The sequence below is a fragment of the Vulpes vulpes genome, chromosome 15, assembly GCF_048418805.1.
Source record: "Vulpes vulpes isolate BD-2025 chromosome 15, VulVul3, whole genome shotgun sequence".
NCBI classification, from domain to species: domain Eukaryota; kingdom Metazoa; phylum Chordata; class Mammalia; order Carnivora; family Canidae; genus Vulpes; species Vulpes vulpes.
Window position 1 is genome coordinate 104,539,260 of NC_132794.1, and position 21,997 is coordinate 104,561,256.

At 37.7% G+C, this 21,997-nt stretch overlaps 1 protein-coding gene across 1 annotated transcript; it reads left to right on the forward strand.

The window, feature by feature from the left end:
- The first annotated feature begins 1,360 nt into the window (after positions 1-1,360).
- On the forward strand, positions 1,361-19,776 carry PNLIP (pancreatic lipase). Its single transcript, XM_025995952.2, has 13 exons — positions 1,361-1,378; positions 1,518-1,563; positions 2,700-2,854; positions 7,709-7,831; positions 9,924-10,058; positions 10,815-10,926; positions 12,327-12,446; positions 12,563-12,682; positions 13,173-13,291; positions 15,663-15,792; positions 17,392-17,500; positions 18,250-18,414; positions 19,659-19,776. The coding sequence occupies exons 2-13, from the start codon at positions 1,518-1,520 to the stop codon at positions 19,720-19,722; spliced, it is 1,398 nt and encodes a 465-aa protein (XP_025851737.1). The 5' UTR covers positions 1,361-1,378; the 3' UTR covers positions 19,723-19,776.
- The last annotated feature ends 2,221 nt before the right edge of the window (positions 19,777-21,997 follow it).

Genomic DNA, 21,997 nt, shown 5'->3' on the forward strand with positions numbered 1-21,997 from the left:
CAGAGAATTATAGTTCTTTACAGTGGAGGTAGTTATCCTTGAGCAATTACACAAACTAGATTACTTTTCATATTCATTTCTTCATTTGTTCATTCATCCCACAGAGATGTGTTAAGGGCTGCTATGTACCAAGTGGGCTCCATGTTGAGGAGAGACAAGACCCAGAGAATTCTATTATTCTCAGAGTTTATGGCCCATAGTTGATTGTGATGGGTGTCAAATGAGGGAAGTTCAGAAAAAGAGATGTTCTCAGAAGAGAGAAGGAAACAACTTAATCAGAAAAATCCCCAAGGAGGAGGTCAAATGCTGAGACAAAAGGATTCTGTGGGGAGTTGGCTTGACTCGCATCCATGGAATCCCTTCCTGATGTCTTCTGTCCTGATTTTAACATCTCTTTGCCCAACTTTTTTGAACTTCCCTCATACACAAACAATGTCCTTGCTTTTTTCTGTACCTGTAAACTTTGTCAAGGAATTGAATTATTCTTTGACCATTTTTGACCTGCAAATGTGGCAATTTCATATGATTCAGCTTATATCTGTGATGGTATCAGGCTGAATGGCTCCAATCTCTTAAAATTATGGTATCCTATTGCAGTAGTTTTAAATTTTATTTTAAGCAATCTATCACCAACTGAAAACATTTCAATTCTTTTCTATCAAATACTTCTCTTTCAGATTATTTTTCCCAGACCACTTTTTCCAAGTTGAATTTTATTTTTCGCTCTTATTCTCAATTGTATTTCATGGTGAGATCACCAATTCCACCTCTTTGCTCCTTGAAGCACCCCCAGCTCCTTTTGTCAGTTCATTTATTCTTTTCTTTGTCTTATTGTTGAGAAATAAACTAGTTCTATAGACTATCAAAATAAAATATCAACTGCTTTCCTAAAAGGAATGAACCCTCTTGAAGCATTGCTTGTAATTTCATGCTTTTGAGGGTAAGGCAAGGTTATACAAAAACTACTTGAGCTGGTAAGCTTTTAGTATTTGTTTTCAAGCCTGCTGCTATCAAATCTGTGAAAACAACTTAGTTCTACATGTATCCACAGAGCAGCACAGAGAATTGTAAACTAAAAAGAGGCAGACCAGAATCCTTCACTACAATGAAATTATGGTGATTCTGGGCATTATGTAACCTCACTGAAAGAGAACAGTCTGTATGAACCCTTTTCTCATCTTCCCACAAGTACTGTGGAAAACTTGACCTAGGCTATCAGTCTTGGTTTATTTATGATTAAAATTAGAAACACACACTTGGAACTTCCTCTCTTTTCATGCCACTTTTCCACGGAACTTCTCAAAGAGATAAGGTTTGCTTATAAAAGGAACTTTCGGGTGCTATCTGGTTGTGCGTGGAACCCAACGGAACTGCCACGGTGAGTCAGGAACATGTTTTCCAAACCTAACTGATGAGAATTTACCAATTATCCCCCAGAGGTCTAACTGAACTTGAATTATGCCAATCTTTTAAAAACTTATTTAGTCTGGCTCAATCATATTTTTAACTTTATTTAGATGCTGCTAATCTGGACCCTATCACTGCTGCTGGGAGCAGTAGTAGGTAAGAAAAGATACTCATGTAGTGCTGGAAGAGATTTCCTGCTTTCAAGAAAGTCTATGATGGCTGAATTCTAGCCACTATGGGATCAGGAGAAGAGCAAAAAGGATGCATGATGGAAAGCAGGGGCAATTGGAGTAGGGTTGCAGATAAAATCTAAGATACTCAGTTAAATTAGAATTTCAGATAAACAACAAATATTTCAGATAAACAATGAGTATGTGACAATATTATACTAAAAAGTATTCATTATTTATCTGAAACTCACTTTTGACCTTGATTTTTATTAATCTAGCAACCCTGGTTTTGAGTCAAGTGTGGGATTTGAAACTTGGTCCCACTGGCCACATCTGAGCCAAATTCTTAGCCTCTCTGTGCTTCACTATCTTCATCTGTGAAATGGACATAATTACCACCCCCAACGTAGGACAACGGTGAGACTTATATGAAACAAGTCCTGTAAATCATTTGCCTGGCCCCTGGCACATCGTAACTTTTTGAGAATGCCACACCCACAACAGCTACTACTCCTACTCCTACTGTTAATACAGACTTTATCCTCTTGGACCTCCCTTCCTTTGTGTTTTTCTTTTACGGGTTAACATTCAAGCGTAGAGTTGTGTCAAACCATGGATTTTCTGTTTGATTATTCACGAGCAGCTTCTTCATCATGGGAATCCAGATGCTCCTCAAACATAGGTCAGAGACCTAAATACTCAGCAAGGTAAAGGTATAAAGTTTTGGCATTTGCATGAAACTTAACCAACACACAAGATGACTGCAATGAATTGAAATCTTCACCTCTTTCTAACAACACCTGGGGACACAAGGCTGCTCTTTGCTTGGGCACCATTGGCCCAAGGAAGATATTCACATTGAGACGCTAAACTGGGTCCCAACATTGGACCAGACAGAGATGAGGGGAGTGAGGTGGTCATACATTGTAAAAATGAGGAGCAGAAGCCTATTTTTAGCTGGGACACTGAAGCTGTTTTGTGAGTACATTGATAGATGTCTGGGGATGCGGAGAAAGCAAATATACCACAAGATGTAATTTAACTCATATTTTGTCAGAAAGACTATTAAAAAGAGCATCCTGATTAAACTAACATCCTTGAAACGCTTCTGGGTGTTTGCAGGAAAAGAAGTCTGCTTCCCAAGACTTGGCTGTTTTAGTGATGACGCCCCATGGGCAGGAATTGTGGAGAGACCCCTCAAAATATTGCCCTGGGCTCCAAAAGATGTCAATACCCGCTTACTCCTATACACTAACGAGAACCCAGATAACTTTCAAGTAAGAGAACTCAATGTTTTCAGAACTAAGTCTTATCCATTTTTTGTAATAAGAACACTAAACTTTTAAGTTTTCTAACGTGAACAAATTAGTGGAATTTGCATCTTTGTAAACTTTTGGGGCAATGAGGTTAAGTATTATTTTATTTAACTTGTTTATAAAAGGTCCTTAAGCTTGATATTATTCTCTTTTTGTTTTAATTTAGATTCACTTTATTTTCTATTAAAGAATAATTGATATACATTATGGCATTACAGGTTTCAGGTGTACAACATAGTGATTCAATATATAAATTTATGAAATGATCCCCACAAGTCTAGTTACCATGTCACCATACAAAGTTGTTGTAATATTAACAATATTCCCTATGCCATGCATCCTCCTGTCTTATTTATTATATAACTAGAAGATTGTATCTCTTAATCCCCTTCATCAATTTCAACCACCCCCCCCCCCAACCTCCATCCCCTCTGGCTATCATTTCAGTTTGCCTTCTGTATCTATGAGTTTTGTTTATTCATTTGTTTTGTGTTTTAGATTCACATGTAAGTAATATATGGTATATGTCCTGTCTGACTTATTTCACTTAGCATAAGACCTTCTAGGTCCTTCCATGTTGCCATGAATGGCAAGCTTTCATTCTTTTTTATGGCTGAGAAATATTCCTATATATACTTCTTTGTCTTTATCCAGTTCATCTATCAATGGACATTCAGGTTGCTTCCATATCTTGGCTATTGTAAATAATACTGCAATGAACATAGGGGTACAGATGTCTGTTCAAATTAATGTTTTCATTTTTTTAGATAAAAAACTTGAGGTGGAATTGCTGGATCATATGGTAGTTCTATTTTTATTTTCTGAGGAACCTCCATTCTGTTTTTTATTTGTGACTGCACCAATTTACATTCCTACCAACAGTGCATGAGGGTTCCTCTTTCTCCATGTGCTCACCAACACTTGTTAATTCTTGTCTTTTTAATAACAGCCATTCTGACAGGTGTGAGGGGATAGCTCATTATGGTTTTGATTTGCATTTCCCTGGTGATGAGTGGTGTTGAACATCTTTTCCTGTGCCTTTTGTCATATGTTTGTCTTCTTTGGAGAAATGTCTATTCAGATCCTCTGCCTATTATTTAATCTGTTTTTTTGATATTGAGTTGTATGTGTTCTTTATATACTTTGGATGTTAAGCCCTAATCCAATATATCATTGGCAAATATCTTTTCCCAGTGTGTAGATTGCCTTTTCATTTTGTCAATGGTTTCCTTTGCTTACAAAGACTTTTTATACTTCTCTAGTCCCATTTTTTAATCCTTTTTAAAAAATTTTTATTTATTTATGATAGTCACAGAGAGAGAGAGAGAGAGAGAGAGAGGCAGTGACACAGGCAGAGGGAGAAGCAGTCTCCATGCACTGGGAGCCCGACGTGGGACTCGATCCCGGGTCTCCAGGATCGCGCCCCCGGCCAAAGGCAGGCGCCAAACTGCTGCGCCACCCAGGGATCCCTCTAGTCCCATTTTTAAAAACTTTTTGCTCTTATTGTTCTTACATGAGGAGACAGTTAAAAAATATTGCTAAGACTAAATGGAAAAACTTACAGCCTATGTTTTCTTCTAAGGAGTCTATGGTTTCAGATCTTACATTTTGTCTTTAATATGTTTTGAGTGTATTTTTGTATATGGTATAAGAGAGTGTTCCAGTTTCATTCTTTTGCATGTGGCAGTCCAACACCATTTATTAAAGAGCGTGTCTTTGCCCCACTCTATATTCTTGCCTCCTTTGTTATAGTTTAACCCTAAAATGTGGGTTTATTTCTGGACTTTCTATTCTGTTCCAGATCTGTGGAAACACAGATCTATTCTGATCTGTGTTTTTGTAGTAGTATCAGGGCCGTATTGTTTTGACTACTGTAGCTTTGAAATGTAGTTTGAAAACAAAAGCATGATACTTACAGCTTTGTTCTTCTTTCTCAAGATTTGCTTTGGCTACTCAGGATCTTTTGTGGTTCCATACAAATTTAAGATTATTGTTCTATTCTATGAAAAGTGTCACTGATGTTTTTATAGGGATTGCATTGAATTTGGATATTGCTTTGGGTTGCATGAACATTTTAACAATATTAATTCTTCCAATAAATGAGCATCGTAGTCTTTTCATTTATTTGTGTTGCCTTCAATTTTATTCATCAGTGTCATAGTTTTCAGAAGATAGGTCTTTCACTTCCTTGGTTAAATTTATTATTAGGTATTTTATTCTTTTTGATGAAATTATAAATGAGATTGTTTTCTTAATGTCTCTTTCTAATAGTTCATTATTAGTGTATAGAAATGCAATAGATGGGGACGCCTCAGTGGCTCAATAGTTTAGTGTCAGCCTTCAGTTCAGAGTGTGATCCTACAATCCTGGGATCAAGTCCCACATCAGACTCCTTGCAGGGAGGCTGCTTCTCTCTCTGCCTTTGTCTCTGCATCTCTCTCTGTGTTTTATTTATTTATTCATGAGAGACACAGACTGAGACACAGAGACACAGGCAGAGAGAGAAGCAGGCTCCTCACAGAAAGCCAGATGCAGGACTTGATCCTGGATCCCGGGATCATGACCTGAGCCAAAGGCAGACGCTCAACTGGTGAGCCACCCAGGAGTCCCTGCAAAAGATTTCTATATATTGATTTTGTATCCTGCAACTTACTAAATTCAATTTTTAGTTCTAGTAGTTTTTTTGGTGGAGACTTTAGGGTTTTCGATATATAATATTCTGTCATCTACAAATAGTGACAGTTTACTTCTTCTTTTCCAATTTAGATGACTTTTATTTCTTTTTCTTGCCTAATTGCTGTGGCTATTGACTTCCAATACTATGTCGAATACAAGTGGCAAGAGTGGGCATCCTTGTTTTGTTCCTGATCTTAGAAAAACAAAAGCCTTCAGCTTCTCACTGTTGAGTATGATGTTAACTGTGAGTTTATCATATATGCCTTTTATTATGTCAAGGCACATCTCCTCTATGCCCAATTTATTGAGGTTTTATTATAAATGGATGGTGTATGTTATCAACTGCTTTTTCTGTATCCATCGATCCATCCATTATTTGTTTTGCTAAATGTGGTATGATATGTCTCATTGATTGATATGAGGCTATTAAACTATCCTTGCATGCCTGGAATAAATCTCACTCAATCGTGGTACATGATCCTTTTAACACATTGTTGAATTCTGTTTGCTAATATTTTGTTGAAGATTTTTACATCAATGTTTATCAGGAATATTGGCCTATAATTTTCTTGTGGTGTGTGTCTGTTTTGGTATTAGAATAATGCAAACCTTGTATAATGAGTTTAGAAGCATTCTTTCCTCTTCAGTTTTTTAGAAGAGTTTGAAAAAGATAGGTATTACCTTCTTTAAATGTTTGGTAGACTTCACCTGTGAAGCTGTCTGGTTCTGGACTTTTGTTTGTTGGGAAATTTAATTACTTATTCAATTTTACTTACACATCAGTGTGTTCAGATTTTATATTTCTTCCTGATTTAGTCTTGAAAGATTTTATGTTTCTAGGAATTTGTTCATTTTTTTCTGGGTTGTCCGGTTTGTTGGCATATAACAGTTAGTGGTAGTCTCCTATGATCCTTTGTATTTTTGTGGTTTCAGTTGTAACTCCTTTTCATTTCTGGTTTTATTTATTGGCCTTCTCTTTTTTTTTCTTAGTCTGGCTAAAGGTTCATCAATTTTAGTTATCTTTCAAAGAAATAGCTCTTAGTTTTACTGATCTTTTCTATTGTTTTTTAGGTCTCTGTTACATTTATTTTCACTCTGATTATTTCATTCCTTTACTAACTTTGTTCTTCTTTTTCTAGTTCCTTTAAGCATGAAGTTAGATTATTTATTTGAGCTTTTTCTTATCTCTTGATGTGGCCCTGTATCACTGAAAACTTCCCTCTTAGAACTGCTTTTGCTGTGTCCCATATATTTTTGAACATTGTTTTTACCTTTTTACTTGTCTCAAGATAATTTTTTAACTATATCTTTGATTTCTTCCTTGACCCATCAGTTGTTTAGTAGCACAGAATTTGGTCTCCACATGTTTGTGTTTTTAACACTTTTCTTCTTGTAATTGATTTCTAGTTTCATATCAGTATGGTCAGAAAATATGCTTGATATGAATTCAATCTTCTTAAATTTATAACGGCTTGTTTTGTGGCCTAGCCTGTAACTCATTCTTGAAAGGGTCCACGTGCATTTGAGAAGGATGTGTATTCTGCTTTTTTGAGATAGAATGTCCTGTAAATATATGTTAAATCCATCTGTTGTAATGTGTCTTTTAAGATCACTCAATCCTTATTGATTTTCTATTGGGAGAGCTATCCATTGGATGTAAATTGGGTGTTCAAGTTCCCTGATTGTATTACTGTCAATTTCTCCTTTTGCATCTATTAATATTTGCTTTATATAATTAGATGCTTCTATATTGAGTACATAAATATTTACAAGTGTTGTATTTTATTGGGTAAGTCTCTTTATCTTTATGTAAAGTCCTTCTTTCTTGTTATAGCCTTTGTTTTAAAATCTATTTTGTCTGATAAAAGTATTACTACACACACAAAGCCTTCCATTATGTGAAGACAAGACCCCTGCATCAACATTATAGCAGACAGTTATCCTGAGTGGGGCAACTGCAGAAATGTTATGATGTCTAGAACTTGATGATTGCAAATAGCTTCCCTATAATAGGATCCTTATTCACAAGGATCTCAAGTCTTGATGGTCTTCTCCTACCTGCCATCTCCCTCCAGGTACAAATGGTTCTATTGCACACCATAAGAAACTTGACATTAAACACTTTTCTTCCCCAAATAGGAACTTACTGCAGATCCATCAATTATCACAAGCTCCAATTTCAAAACAGATAGAAAAACCCGCTTTATTATTCATGGATTCATAGACAAGGGAGAAGAAAGCTGGTTGGCCAACATGTGCAAGGTGAGACAAGGTAATCAATTAAGGGAAGGTTGTTTCCAGAGTGATGATTAGGAATGGGGAAGGCACAGGCCCCAACCAGTCAAGACAAATGCCAGCCATCATGACACTGCAGGATCACCTGACTCTGCTGGGCCTGGGGTTTTGAAGGGAGGTACAAGAGGTAGTAGGGGGTGGAGGAATCCTGGAACAGTCAGGGCAGCAAGGTTGGCAAGCATTTGGTGGCTTTAAGTAGTGGTTATTTAATAACTAATGCTGAGATATTTCAAAATTTTAGCAACAAATATTGCCTTATTGATGCAATATTAACTGTATTTTTAATAACTTAAAATTTTTTCAGTAGGATTTCATTTCTATGTGAAGAACTAAGATAACTTATTTTGCCCAAACTAATTGTTTTCCTTTGACTTTCACTTGCTACTCTTTGATCTCCTATTGTAGCAATATCTAGGAAAACTGTTGGTTTTCATTTTTAGCTTCTGGTGTTTCAACCACAGGATCCAATTTTCCTTAATTTGTGTTTGGCTACATGCCCCATGATAATGGAGAATTAAAAGACAAAAAATCAAATAGAACAATTTTTCCAGCAATTGCTAGTGCTTGAGGAACTTTATCCTTGTTTCACAAAGATCCTCCTACACACTTTAAATTCAGACCTGTCTATGACTCAAGCCAAAGGCTAGATTGAATCAAACCTAGAGACTATCCACTGATCCTGAAGACAGTCAAAATAAGCAGGCTTCACTTCCCAAGTTTAAGAATAATCAGTAAAACCCTAACTTGTCTTCTAAAATAATTTAAGCTGATGATTATTGGGGAGAGGGTGGTAATAGATTTTCATACAACAGTAAAAGAAAAAAACTAGGTGATTCTTAGTTCAAAGGGAATGTAAATTTTTAGATATGTGTACACAACTTATTTCTGAAATCACCAAAGCAGATTTATTTTTCTTGCATGATTTGGCTTTGACAACATGGTTGCTTTATGATAGAGAAACGAATGGATTGACCTAGAAAGTTAAAGGTCCTAGACTCTAGTTCTTACTCTATCATTAGCTAACCATGACATTAGCACATCATTTTCCCTCTTGGAGACTTCTATCTGCTGAATAAAAGAATTGGAGATGATTTGTAAGATTGGTTCATTCTTCTGAAAGTCCTCTTGGAAAAAAGGTGGAGATATGTATAAATATACACATACCCAAACAAACCAAATTCCTGCCAGATCTAACATTCATGAAACTATCATTGACCTGCATCAACCAAAGCTTCAAGTAGATATCTGGTAGGTTATGCTTTTATGACTCATCTGATGTACAGTAAAATATGTTCATCCAAACACTTTGATTAGTCTTTCCATCATGGAAAAGCTTGCTCATTTACCTTCAGTATATTTCTTTGAAATAATCCTAACATAGCCTGAGGATACAGCACTGAGGCACTGAGGATAGAGCAGTAAGCAAAACAGGCAATATCCTGGGGTGCATTCTAGTAAGGGAAAATGTAGGCTTATGACATTTATGATGCTCTAATGAGACAATCCATTGTACCACATTTTATACACTTTTTCCTGCAACAAATGTCTACACCTCTATTACAGTAGAGATCCCAAGAATCCAGTTCCCGTTATGGCCAAACATTCAACTTGGAGCCAGTGTTAAACTTTAAAAGGGATTTCATATCCCGTTATGGCCAAACATTCAACTTGGAGCCAGTGTTAAACTTTAAAAGGGATTTCATATCCATATTTTCAGATCAAAATATTGATCTTTGGCCTACAGAGCCCTAATATATATATATATATTATATATATATATATAATATATATATATATACACACACACACACATAAATACTGCATGTGACTAAAATTTGAATTGAGAGCATTGGGGGGTCTTATTTACACTATTTTCCTATTGTCAGGAATTCACAAAGGATAAGTTTCATGAATAGAAGTTTTGTTCATTATTTTGGGGTTAAAACAAGCTTGATATTGTAAAGGTCACGGAGGGAATTTACCTTCATTCTCAAATGTGTTAAATCTAATTAATAAAGATCCAGAATTATTGACCTATTTATTGTGTCTTTTGCATCAGAAAATGTTTACAGTGGAGAGTGTGAACTGCATCTGTGTGGACTGGAAGAGTGGCTCCCGAACTGCTTATACTCAGGCCTCGCAGAACGTCCGGATCGTGGGGGCAGAAGTGGCATATTTTGTTGAAGTTCTTCAGGTAACTATCTCCAGGTTCTATAAAAAAAGCCCATGCACATTGCTCTCTGAAGTCTCTTCAAAAAAGAAAAAAGTACTGCAGGTATGACAATTGCTGAAGACATCCCTCTACTGAGATTTGACTTTCCCTGTGGTTGAAAAGAAAAAAGCAAAATCATTCCATTAGCCATTCAATCAATCTAGAGTTGGGCTTCATCAATATGCCTATTAAAGCCAATAAACTAGTTTTTTTAGGTGATGTTACTCAATCAAACAGATAGGTTGTTTCCACTGAATTCCATCAGTATTCCTTTTAATTTTACCATTTATAAAACCAATTTGGTCTGGTAATGTCAACTTCAAGACGAAATTGCCTTGTTTTTGTTTTTTATTTTTTTAATAGAAGCACAAAGACACAAGCTAACCTGATTTGGTAACTAAAACCTTAAAATAATGTTAAACTGGAATGTGTTTAAGTAATGGCTTTCATTTTTATCTGCTAACCCATATACTTGCTTCACCACCTCTGGATAGTAATTCCTCAACCCCAGCAAGGGTTCCTCTATGTATAAAACAACAAAAGAGAGTCTGACCTCCATCAGCTTAAGCATTTGACCACTGCCATTTTCTATAATACCTGAAAAAATGTCATGAAAATTAGTTGCCTTGAAGGGGCAGCATGTCTTCCTAAAACTCAAGTTTTGTGAACATCTCCTTCTGTGGCCTTCCTGAAGTTTGCAATATTAGAAAACATTCTGAAGAAGTTTTCTTTCAACAGTCAGCATTTGGATACTCGCCTTCCGACGTCCACATCATTGGCCACAGCCTGGGATCCCACGCAGCTGGGGAGGCAGGAAGGAGGCTCAATGGCACCGCAGGACGAATCACAGGTTGGTCAAAACAGTAAAAATGGAAACATTGGGGCTAAATGTAGCCTATGCAATCTAGAAGTTTGGAAATTTGGCATTTTCTGGATTGGGCCACATGATCAGAAGCCAGTGTGTTCTGAGGCTTTGTGAACTTTTAAAATACTGATCTTTGGCCTACAGAGCCCTAATATATATATATATACACACACACACACACACACATAAATACTGCATGTGACTAAAATTTGAATTGACAGCATTGGGGGGTCTTATTTACACTATTTCCCTATTGTCAGGAATTCACAAACGATAAGTTTCATGAATAGAATAAATAGCATAGGGACTCCTGGGTGGCTCAGCAGTTGAGTGTCTGCCTCTGGCTCAGGACATGATCCTGGAATCCCAGGATCGAGTCCCACATCGGGCTCCCTGCAGGGAGCCTGCTTCTCCCTCTGCCTATGTCTCTGCCTCTCTCTGTGTGTCTCTCAGGAATAAATAAAATCTTTTTTAAAAATAGAATAAATAGCATAAATAACAGAAGAGATAATACATAGAATTAAACTCAAAGAGCTCAAAAATATATAATTAATTATAATCTACTTTGATAGTAATTGATAATTAGCCCAATCCTTATCCACCACAAGTCAAGAATTGCAGGGGACACATGATTTGGCTGGGCTGACTGATTCTGCATGCTGCTAGTTAGGTAAAAAATACCATTTCACAAAACCCAGACTGGTTGCATTTGGTCAATGGGCTCACATGTTGTATACTCAGGCCCTAAAGCAACCTTGTAGGCTTTGCTATCCTGGGTTTGAGAGGTGATCATCTCAGGGAGCAACCACTTTCCTCTTCCGTCTTCCCACTCTGTCTCTGACCTTCTGATTTTTGTGTTGATACTTTGGATAAACTGGTCACATTTGGATTGCTGGGGACATCTGGATGTCTATCATTAATTTACTGGAGAGAACATTCTTTCTCATTATTTGTGGATGTTTACAAGAGCTGCTCAGCCAGGCACTCTCTGTGAAGCGATGGTCCTGGCGACCATGACAATCAAAGTTCTTGCCCTCATAGGATCTTACAGAGGAATGGGAAGGAACTCTTTTATCCTGAACAGCTTTTAGGAGTCTCCCAGAATCTCTTTCCTTGTAATTGCAGCTAGTAACCAAGATTGTCCCAGTGACTAAGCGTTTATAAGTAGAGCCAAATTCCATGGTTTGAGAAAAACTCATTGTAATGCAAATAGAAAATTAGACACAGAAAGTATAAGAAAATGAGGAGGTAGGGAAGAACTAGCTTATCTCTTTCCAGGCATAAGTCATGGTTCCCACCATGCTTGCACTTGGGTAGGTAATTAATGAAGAAAGGTAAATGTGGGTGTACACTGATATTAACATGACATGTCCTATTTACTTAAGGGTTGGATCCAGCTGAACCTTGCTTTGAGGGCACACCCGAATTAGTCCGATTGGACCCCAGCGATGCCCAGTTTGTGGATGTAATTCACACAGATGCTGCCCCTATAATCCCCAACATGGGTGAGTTCTTCAATTCATCTTGCGTGAGTGTTTTTTGAGTCCATATATTAGAGTGTTTTAGAATGTTTTGAGTCTATATATTAACATCAACTTTCTCATATTTTAATATTCCTCAGGGTTTGGAATGAGTCAAACTGTAGGCCACCTAGATTTCTTTCCAAATGGAGGAAAAGAAATGCCTGGATGTCAGAAGAATATTCTCTCTCAGATTGTTGACATAGATGGGATCTGGGAAGGTAAAACCATTACGTACATGAAGAGATTTATGGGAAAATTTGTTTCACTTTTTTGCTAAATTTGCTGAATATTTTGGCACGGGTCTCACATTTTCTATAACAAAGGACTTTTAACCCAAAATGCAGGCTTTTCACTGGGGAAAGTGGGCATGAGGAGATTATAGGAAGAAAATGTATTTATAGCCAACTTTCTAAGGATCTAATTCAGGGAATTCATTACTAATTTGTACTTATACCTATGTGGACCAATCTCCTTCTTTTAAAGTTATTTTTCCGTTTCATTTATCTATGGAATTACTATTAAAATCTTAAATAGTATTTAACTTCTAATTGCATCACAAATCATAAATATGCTTCATAGATGATTTTGTTCTGTGACCACCATGAGTTCACACTAATTAGAAAAATCTATTCAACAACCATGTTCTAATCAGAACATTAACTTGGAAAAATAAAATCTGTTGCTGATGTATACTGTCTGATTTCAAAGGGACTCGTGACTTTGTGGCCTGTAATCACTTAAGAAGTTACAAGTATTACTCTGATAGCATCGTCAACCCTGATGGCTTTGCTGGATTCCCTTGTGCCTCTTACAGTGTTTTCACTGCAGTAAGTAGACTCCACTTTGAACCTAAAGAATTTTGTGGCCATCACTTCTCATGACGGGTGTAGTTCACTGTATATGACATGCATTCAGTGAATGCCTCTATATGATTGCCACGCTATTTATACTTTTAATTATACATACTTTTATTTTTTTAATTGAAGTATAGTTGACATACATATTTATGGTAATAGTGATGAGGCATTGGAGAACTTCAGAGAAATGGCCTTGTATTCTGAAATGTTCCATGTCTACCTTCTTCATCACTTCAGTATGTATCAGGCAAATGTTTAAACTTGTTTTAGAAATAACTATAACTAAAAAAAAAAGGCTATGGAAATCTGAGCTATGGCTACAGGATGCCAATAAATATGGAAAACTTGTCTTAAAACTGACCATACAAAACTATATCATTATGGGCACGGGGATATTTCTGTACAATCTCATAATTGCTAAGTTTTTGTTTGTTTGCTTGCTTGCTTTTGAGTTTTCATCTTGTTTGGTATTTGCTAGGTATCTGGGTTAGAATCCTCAAATGTGATCTTGAAAATGATGTATCTATTGCCTGTTATTTTTTCTTGATCTTTCTTTCACTATAATTTTTTCAAATATAAAGGAAGGGAGAAGAAATGTTGGGAAATATCAGGAAGGGAGACAGAACATAAAGACTCCTAACTCGGGGAAACGAACTAGGGGTGGTGGAGGGGGAGGAGGGCGGGTGTTGGAGGGGAATGGGTGACGGGCACTGAGGTGGACACTTGACGGGATGAGCACTGGGTGTTTTTTTGTATGTTGGTAAATTGAACACCAATAAAAATTAATTAAAAAAAATAAATAAATAAAAATACACAACTTATGTCATTTCATAAGTAAAATTTTAAGTAAGATGCCAGGTAAAGACATAATTATCAAGGATGTATAACTTAGTGATGAAGAGAAAAGATCTGAAATCTGATTTCATCATTAAATGACTGAATGATTTGGGCGAAATGCTCAACTTCTCTAAGGCAGTTTTTTCATTTCTGAATGTGAATATTAATGGTAGACTCCATAGGTTTGGCAGGAGGATTTAATGAGATGATATGTTTTAATACCTTAGCTCGGAATCTAAAATATAATAATTAGCATTCAACAACTGTTGACTCTATATATTTGGGGGGAAGTGCATAGTTTATTTACAGTATAGCTTGTGTACATAAGAAAACCATCCTTCTTCTTTGGTCTAACTTTGTTTTTATCTTTTCCTGGATCCTCAATCTCTAGGTAATGGGAAAAATAAGCAAAGGAACTTTAAGTTTCATTCAGTTAAAATTTAGTCTGATTCAGTAATAGAAATAGTCCTTTTAGGTGATGCTTAGACACTTTTTAAGAAAAAGTTCTCAGTTTTGCATATTTCTCAGCCTTGGGACTCCCTTCATCATCTTGTGTCTAAGCTGGTATTGGGCACGATGATCATGGTGGTGGTGGTCAGTGAGTGTGTAAGGCAGAGGGAAGGACTTGGGGGCCTGCTTATTGACAGATATGGGGCTGATTTCTGCATATAATGTCTAGGCGCATCTACTCTTCTAGCTTGGCCAACTTTCCCATATAGCTCTGGCCATTTCTTCCTAGACCAGCTCAGTCTCTCCTTAGCTTTTGCTGGATGCAGACTCTGAGACTTGGCCCAGTCCTCATCTAGTTCATTGATTCAGGAATCTGCCCTGGTCTCCATTGTGGAGCAGGATTGCCCCTCCATAAAAGCAATTTTGATGTCTTTCCAACTCTGTTTCTCCCTTTTCCTCTCTTGTTCCCATAACTCCTGGCCCTGAAAGAGGACATGTTCTTAAGTTCTATATATCTTCTCCAAACCCCAACCTCACAGCTAAGACATAAGGGCCAACTGGGGCATTTTCTGCTCACATTGGGAGAATTCTGAGAGCTGAATCCTTCAGACCTTAATATGCTAAGTGGGAGCTAAAAAAATGTGAGAAAAACCTGACTTCTAATGGGTCCTATTTTGCATATCACTTCCTGCTATTTCTTTGGCAATCTTTCTAAAATAAATTCTAACCACCTGTAGGCAGGAGGATGTCTGAGCAGCTTACAGAGGCAAAAGAGAAAAGATTGAAATATCTGTATAAATATATATTTAAGTTCCCTTTTTGTAAGATTTTTATATTTTTGTTAGTATTGTGTTATTTAATAGTAAAGTCTCTGATTTGTCATTGTAACTAATGAAATGCATTTTTAATTTTTGCTGAGACATAATGAAAGTTGGTTTTTGCCATTAAGACACAAGTGGCTTTAGAATATTCGAACTACAACAACACGTGGGAAAAGATGGTGCACTATTAAAAGAAAGAGTGTCCTCATTCATCATTTGCTAATTTTCCCTAGAACAAGTGCTTCCCCTGCCCAAGCGAAGGCTGCCCACAGATGGGTCATTATGCTGACAGATTTCCTGGAAAAACTGACAAAGTGAACCAGATATTCTATCTAGACACTGGTGATGCCAGCAATTTTGCCCGTGAGTCTCTACTGTAGTTGCTTTAAATTAATAATGCTCTGTATTTTATCATGTTTGGTGAAAATGTGTGAAATTGCTCCTCTGTACAAAAGTTCTTTTTTATTTATTTAAAAAAATCTGGGGGCCCCCTCCCCTACCCCCTACCCCCACATCCCCTGGGGGTCCCGCTTCACCCTTGTACAAAAGTTGTAAACACTCCTTCCCAACATGGAAAAATTTTCAAAAGTTGTCGTGCTCAATGCAACTCTGGCTAATTGAGGTAACGGAGCAGAATTTGGAGACCTGAACTAACAATGATACAAAAATTAACTTCTTCATATTTAATTCTGGTGCTGAATTCGGGAGGCTTCTTCCACTCCAGACTCTTCCAATTCAGTCGGAAGTTTCACCAAAGCAAAATTCTGAGGTTTTGTACAAGCAGAAGTAATCCAGGAGAGAGATGGGAGAGGTTGTGGGAATGGCAGGGAGATTTAAGAGCTATTTAGGGTAGTAGACTCTGTGGGTGATAGGAATTGGAGGTGATAGGAATTGATCACCATTGGAGCGATGGTGACGCATGTTCCTTCCTGAGTCACAGAGGGAAGAAACTATTTAGATGGGAATCAGGGGGGTTGGCTGCATTGTAAAAACTAAAGCCCAGTTTTATCCCCTTCTCAATTTGGTCCAGGCTAGCTCTAAATGACATAAACTGCTAGTTAAATCTTGACTAGTACCACAAAGTGGTTGCCATAAATTAATATATTTCCAATGGCAAGGGAAAGCTGAATTACAGAATTTTAAAAATAAATGTAGACAATTTAGACAAAAAGACAAGACTCTAAAATGTGATAACTTGTGAAAAGAGTAAATTGAGGGGTTTCTGGGTGGCTCAGTTGGTTAAGCATCTGCCTTTGGCTCAGGTCATGATCTTGGGATTGAGCCCCACATGGGGCTCCCTACTCAGCAGGGAGTCTGCTAGTCCCTCTGCCTCTCCCCCACTTCTTTTCTCTTTCTCGCTCTCACATAAATAAAATCTTAAAAAGAAAAAGAAAATAAATTGATGAAAATGTCATACTCTATCATTTTCCCACTTTTTTAAGATTTTATTTATTTTATTTGAGAGAGAGAGAGAGAGAAAGGGGGGGGGGAGGAGAGAACAAGCCAGTGAGGGGCAGAGCAAGAGGGAGAGAGAGAATACCCAGGCAGACTCAACACTGAGCTCAGTGACAGACACAGGGCTGTGACAAGATCATGACCTGAGCCAAAACCAAGAGTTGGAAGCTTAACTGATTGAGCCAACCAGGCACCTCTTTCCTACTTTCTTTTAAGATAAGGTTCTTTTAATATTCAAAAATAAATTGTTAAGTTAAGAAATTGAAAGCAAAATATATGACTTGCATATATAACTTGAGATGTATTGACTTTGGAAAGATTCTATGCTCCTCCCGAGGCCCCACACCTGTCTTTTGAACATTGAGAGGAAGGACACTATTTGATTAGAAGAACAACCAATACTATATATAAATTACTCAAAAATCAGCAGCAGTGGCATCCAAGTTAGCCTGGTTTTAGCATATCTTCTCTATAAGCTGACAGTTTGCAAATATTTTCCCCCCACAGGTTGGAGGTATAAGGTAGCTGTCACACTGTCTGGGAAGAGGGTTACAGGACACATGCTAGTTTCTCTATTTGGAAATAAAGGAAATTCTAAACAGTATGAAATTTTCAAGTGAGTAAAATATTATCCACTTCTTAAATGCTGTAATCTTTTGTACATATAACTAGATGGGAATACAGTACCACCACATGTCATTCCAAGGAAGAAATTTTTTTAGCTTGCACCTTAATACATTTCAGAATTCTGTTTCTGAATTTTTTTCTCTGCTATTTCCTGAGAAAACCACTGATGTTTGCTTTGATCCCTGGCATCTGATTTATAATCAGTAAATAATTATTCTGTCCACAAAACAACTAGGAAGAGATGATACGATGATGTCACCATTTATTAAATTGTGGGAGGTTTGTGTCTAAAACGTATTAAGTTTTATTATAGTAAGGATGACTTTAAGGTAATACAACTTAATGTTGGCAAATGACCTGCCACTGAATCGCATGCATGTCTGCATTTATTTAATACATGAGGGATCCCTGGGTGGCGCAGCGGTTTGGCGCCTGCCTTTGGCCCAGGGCACGATCCTGGAGACCCGGGATCGAATCCCACGTCAGGCTCCTGGTGCATGGAGCCTGCTTCTCCCTCTGCCAATGTCTCTGCCTCTCTCTCTCTCTCTCTCTCTCTCTCTGTGTGACTATCATAAATAAATTTAAAAAAAATTATTTAATACATGAGAGTGGCAAGTGTACTGTCAATCATCCTACTAGAGATGCATCATAACCTGGTTTTAGAAACGTATATGTACAGATATATATGTATATTTTTGTATCTTCATGTATGTTTTCATTAACTTCTCAATTCCCAAGGGGCACTCTCCAACCAGAGAGCACTCATTCCAATGAATTTGACTCTGATGTGGAAGTTGGAGATGTGCAGAAGGTTAAATTTGTTTGGTACAACAATGTGATCAACCCAACTCTACCCAGAGTGGGAGCATCCAAGATCACAGTGGAAAGAAATGATGGAAAAGTGTAAGTAATAAAAATCCAAAGATCCCAAATAAAACAAAAATCCAAAGAGAACAAGTCACCTTTGTTACTCCCACTGGAAGTCTACGTTAGGTTAAACCTCTGATGATAGTTCTCCAAAGCCATGGCCACATTTGCTTCCCTACTACCTCTGTTTCTTTAGGAAAAAAAAAGAGTAGAACTTTCAGGGAATAACTTTGGGAGATTTGTCTATGAGCATGTGTCATTTGATGCAAGTTAAGTGTTAAGTTGAGAATCTGGCTTCATGTCACTAAGGTGAAAAGAGTGATTTTGTTTGGTAACTGTGCTTTGTGTTCCGTGTCTGACAGCAAGTCATGAGTTGTATGGTGGGGAGGGTGGATGGGAGGGGACAAGAAGGATTAGAGATTAGAGATTATGAAGAAACAGGAAAGTAAATTGGGGTAATGACTATGCTTACTCTACTGATGGTGGTGATGGAATGGGGGCACTATTCTTATCTCCATTAAAGACAATTAAATGAAGCCTCAGTGCCATAATTTGTAGGCAGCAAATTTGACTCCGGCAAGTTCTTAACTACCACGAAAAAAAATTCAGTTCAACTTTATTCATATATAGATCATGTGTACCCTTCATTTCTTGTGTCCTTTATCAGTATTAGTGTTTAACCTTTAATTTCCTATTTGTGAGTGTGCCAGCTATCAGACCACATTGAGGGAAATGAAAATGAGAAGACAAGAGCACTTTCTGAGCACCTTTTATGTCCCAGGCACTTTATGTAGGTTCATATATGTTATTAAAGAAAATTAGCTCCCCAGCAAGCTAAGTTTTCTTCACTCTTAATGAGTAATGCTAGTCATTTCAACTCAATTATTGAATTAAATAAGAAAGCCTAGTGAATGTAATACCAGGACCTCAGAAATTTCCCTCGGATTTCTGAAATCCCTGGCTGATTTTTTATCATGCACTGATTAATAATGTGCCCAGGGCTTAGTAGGTGCTTCAGGATATGACAAATGAACGCTCCCCGTCCTTAGGGGCATCCAGTGATGCTTCCTCTCTCTGCTATTGCACAGCTATGAAAGAACATTGGAAAAGAGAATTCAGTCCTTTATACAGAAGAGGTCTGTCTTCCCTTGGCCAATGTCTGGTCTCAGGCACAGAGAACGGTTTTCACTCAGACCGGGGAGAAGAGAAGCTGTCTTTATGCTCAGTGCACAAGCTGTGCACCAAGAAAAGCTGATTTTTCTGTTGTTTTCTCTCTGCAGATTCAACTTCTGTAGTAAAGAAACCGTGAGGGAAGATATTTTACTTACTCTTACCCCATGTTAAGAGTCACAGGCCTGTGACCACCTAGTATCTTACTACTAATAAAATCTCATGGTGAAGCAATCATTTCTTTGTTGTCATGTCTCTTTTTCCCCATGTAACTTTTGGATAATGTGATTAAAATCCAAAATTTGGAGTTGATCCAAAGAACCACAAATGACTATTGAAGTCTGCTACATGTTCCGGGGCATTTGAGCTTGGGAATATTGTTGACTTGGCACTGACATCATGCCCATGGCTAAGATTACTGGTGTCATTCTGATCACTTAAGGCAGACTTCCTTAAGATGACCCCCTCTTGGGGTGAACACATGGCGAGTAGCAACCGTTGCCACTTTCCCATTGTCTTTACATTCTGTGTCTGCTTCTAATCAGACGTCTCAGGAAAGATGACGCATAAAGAGACAAGGACTGAGCAGATCCAATGCTTCTTGACCAGTCTTTCTCCTCACAGTGGGGTGGCCCCAGGCCCCTCTCCTCTCCGCAGCCTTTTTAATTTTTCTAAAGCACAAATCAAAGATCCTCCCAATGGTCCCCAGGTAAGAATCCACATCCCTCAGTGAGCCTTATGAGACCCTCTTGTCTAATTTTGAACTGAGGACTCTAGCATCATCTCTCACCACGTTTCTTCTAGAAATAAACATTCCATTACTGTCCTCAAAGCTTCCCTAATCTCAGATGCTGCTGGACCTTTACACAAACTCTTCCTCTCCCTCGGGAGATCCTTTCTCTTGTCTTCTTGCCTGTTGAACTCCTTTTGCTTCTTAAATCTGTGTGCAGACATCATTTCTTCCAGGAAGACTTCCTTCACTTCCATTTCCACACCCCCTAAGACTGGATGAGAGGCTCCCCTACTACATTACTGCTGCACCCAGAATTTACCCCATCTCAGCATTTATTTCTCTAAATCTGTAATTGCCTATTTACTTGTCTGCATATCTCTCCTTAAGGGGCTTACATGTTGTATGTGGCTGGCAAATGCCTGGCATGTAGTGGGATGCCAATGACCATTTTATTAATGGAAAGAATGATTACTCTGCTAGAGTCTGGCATTTAAAATTACTGTCCAATTACATTAAAATTACATGTCCAATCACTAATATCCTAAAAGAGAAAGAGCCACCTGTGCTAGGTTTTGAAAGGTTTGTGAGGATTTGCCAAGAGGACATGGCAGGTAGGACACTCCAGAAAGAGCAAACAAAGCCACAGAGATGTGAAAATGCTTTTCATTCTGTGCTTCACCAAAGTACCCACAAGTTGATCAACACAGGTAAACTTGTTCTGAGAATCATTAATCCATACTCATCAGGATGCTTCCACTTGCATGAACTCAAAGCTCTAATTCAAACAGGCTTAAACAATAAGGAACTGGATTGGCTCACATGATTGGAAAGCCCAGAGATGGGGAAGCTTCAGGTTTTGTTGAGCCAACAACTTAATGACCTCTTCAGAGCCATTTTTCTCCTATTCCCATGCTCTTTGTCTATGGTGTCTATTAGTTTTATACCAAGGCTGGCTCCTCTCCCAGTTAATTTACCATAATTAAGACCATACAGACCTTCTCTTTCACATTCAGTAAGAGACAAAAAGTGCATCTTCCTCCCTGTCTTCCCAAATGAAATCTCTGAGATTTACTCTGATTGGCCTGTGGCCTGAGAAATGGAACGTGCCCATTGGCATAACCCAGTCAGGGCGTACTCCTGCAACACGTGGATACTGTATGTGGAGGAGGAATGAAAATTCGAATGGAAGGGAGGACTCCTGGGGCTTTGGCTGGAGCAATTAGAAAGATGGAGACACCATTGGCTGAAATGAGGACTACATTGGGAGGAACAGTTTCCAGGAGGGAGGTCAGATTTACTCATCAGCTTTGAGATGCTCATCAGACATCCAATTGCCATATAAGCGAGAACTTAAATACACAAGCACAGAGTTGAAGATAGAGGTCTGGGTTACACATGTAAACTTTGGTGTCATCAGTGTATGAATGAAATAATTTTAAGCCCCGAATTTCCCTGTAAAGAGATTATGCAATGCTTAATACATGTTGAGTGTTTAATAAATATTTTTAATTATAATTACTATGAATTCCTCTTGGAACTTTTCTATAACACACTAATAATGATGAATAGTGAATAATAAAATAAATGAATAAAAAGATTGCCTGCAAATTGACTCAAGTAAGAAGATGGAACAAAGGGTTTTAAAAGAATTTAATCTTTAAAAATACATCTGTTAAAAACCCTTTTGTTAGGAAGGATATCCATTTTCATCATAAT

Coding starts and splice junctions, on each gene's coding strand:
- PNLIP (XM_025995952.2), top strand. CDS start 1,518: ATGCTGCTAATCTGGACCCTATCACTGCTGCTGGGAGCAGTAGTAG. Junction 1,564..2,699: donor GCTGCTGGGAGCAGTAGTAG/GTAAGAAAAGAT, acceptor GGGTGTTTGCAG/GAAAAGAAGTCTGCTTCCCA. Junction 12,683..13,172: donor CATAGATGGGATCTGGGAAG/GTAAAACCATTA, acceptor CTGATTTCAAAG/GGACTCGTGACTTTGTGGCC.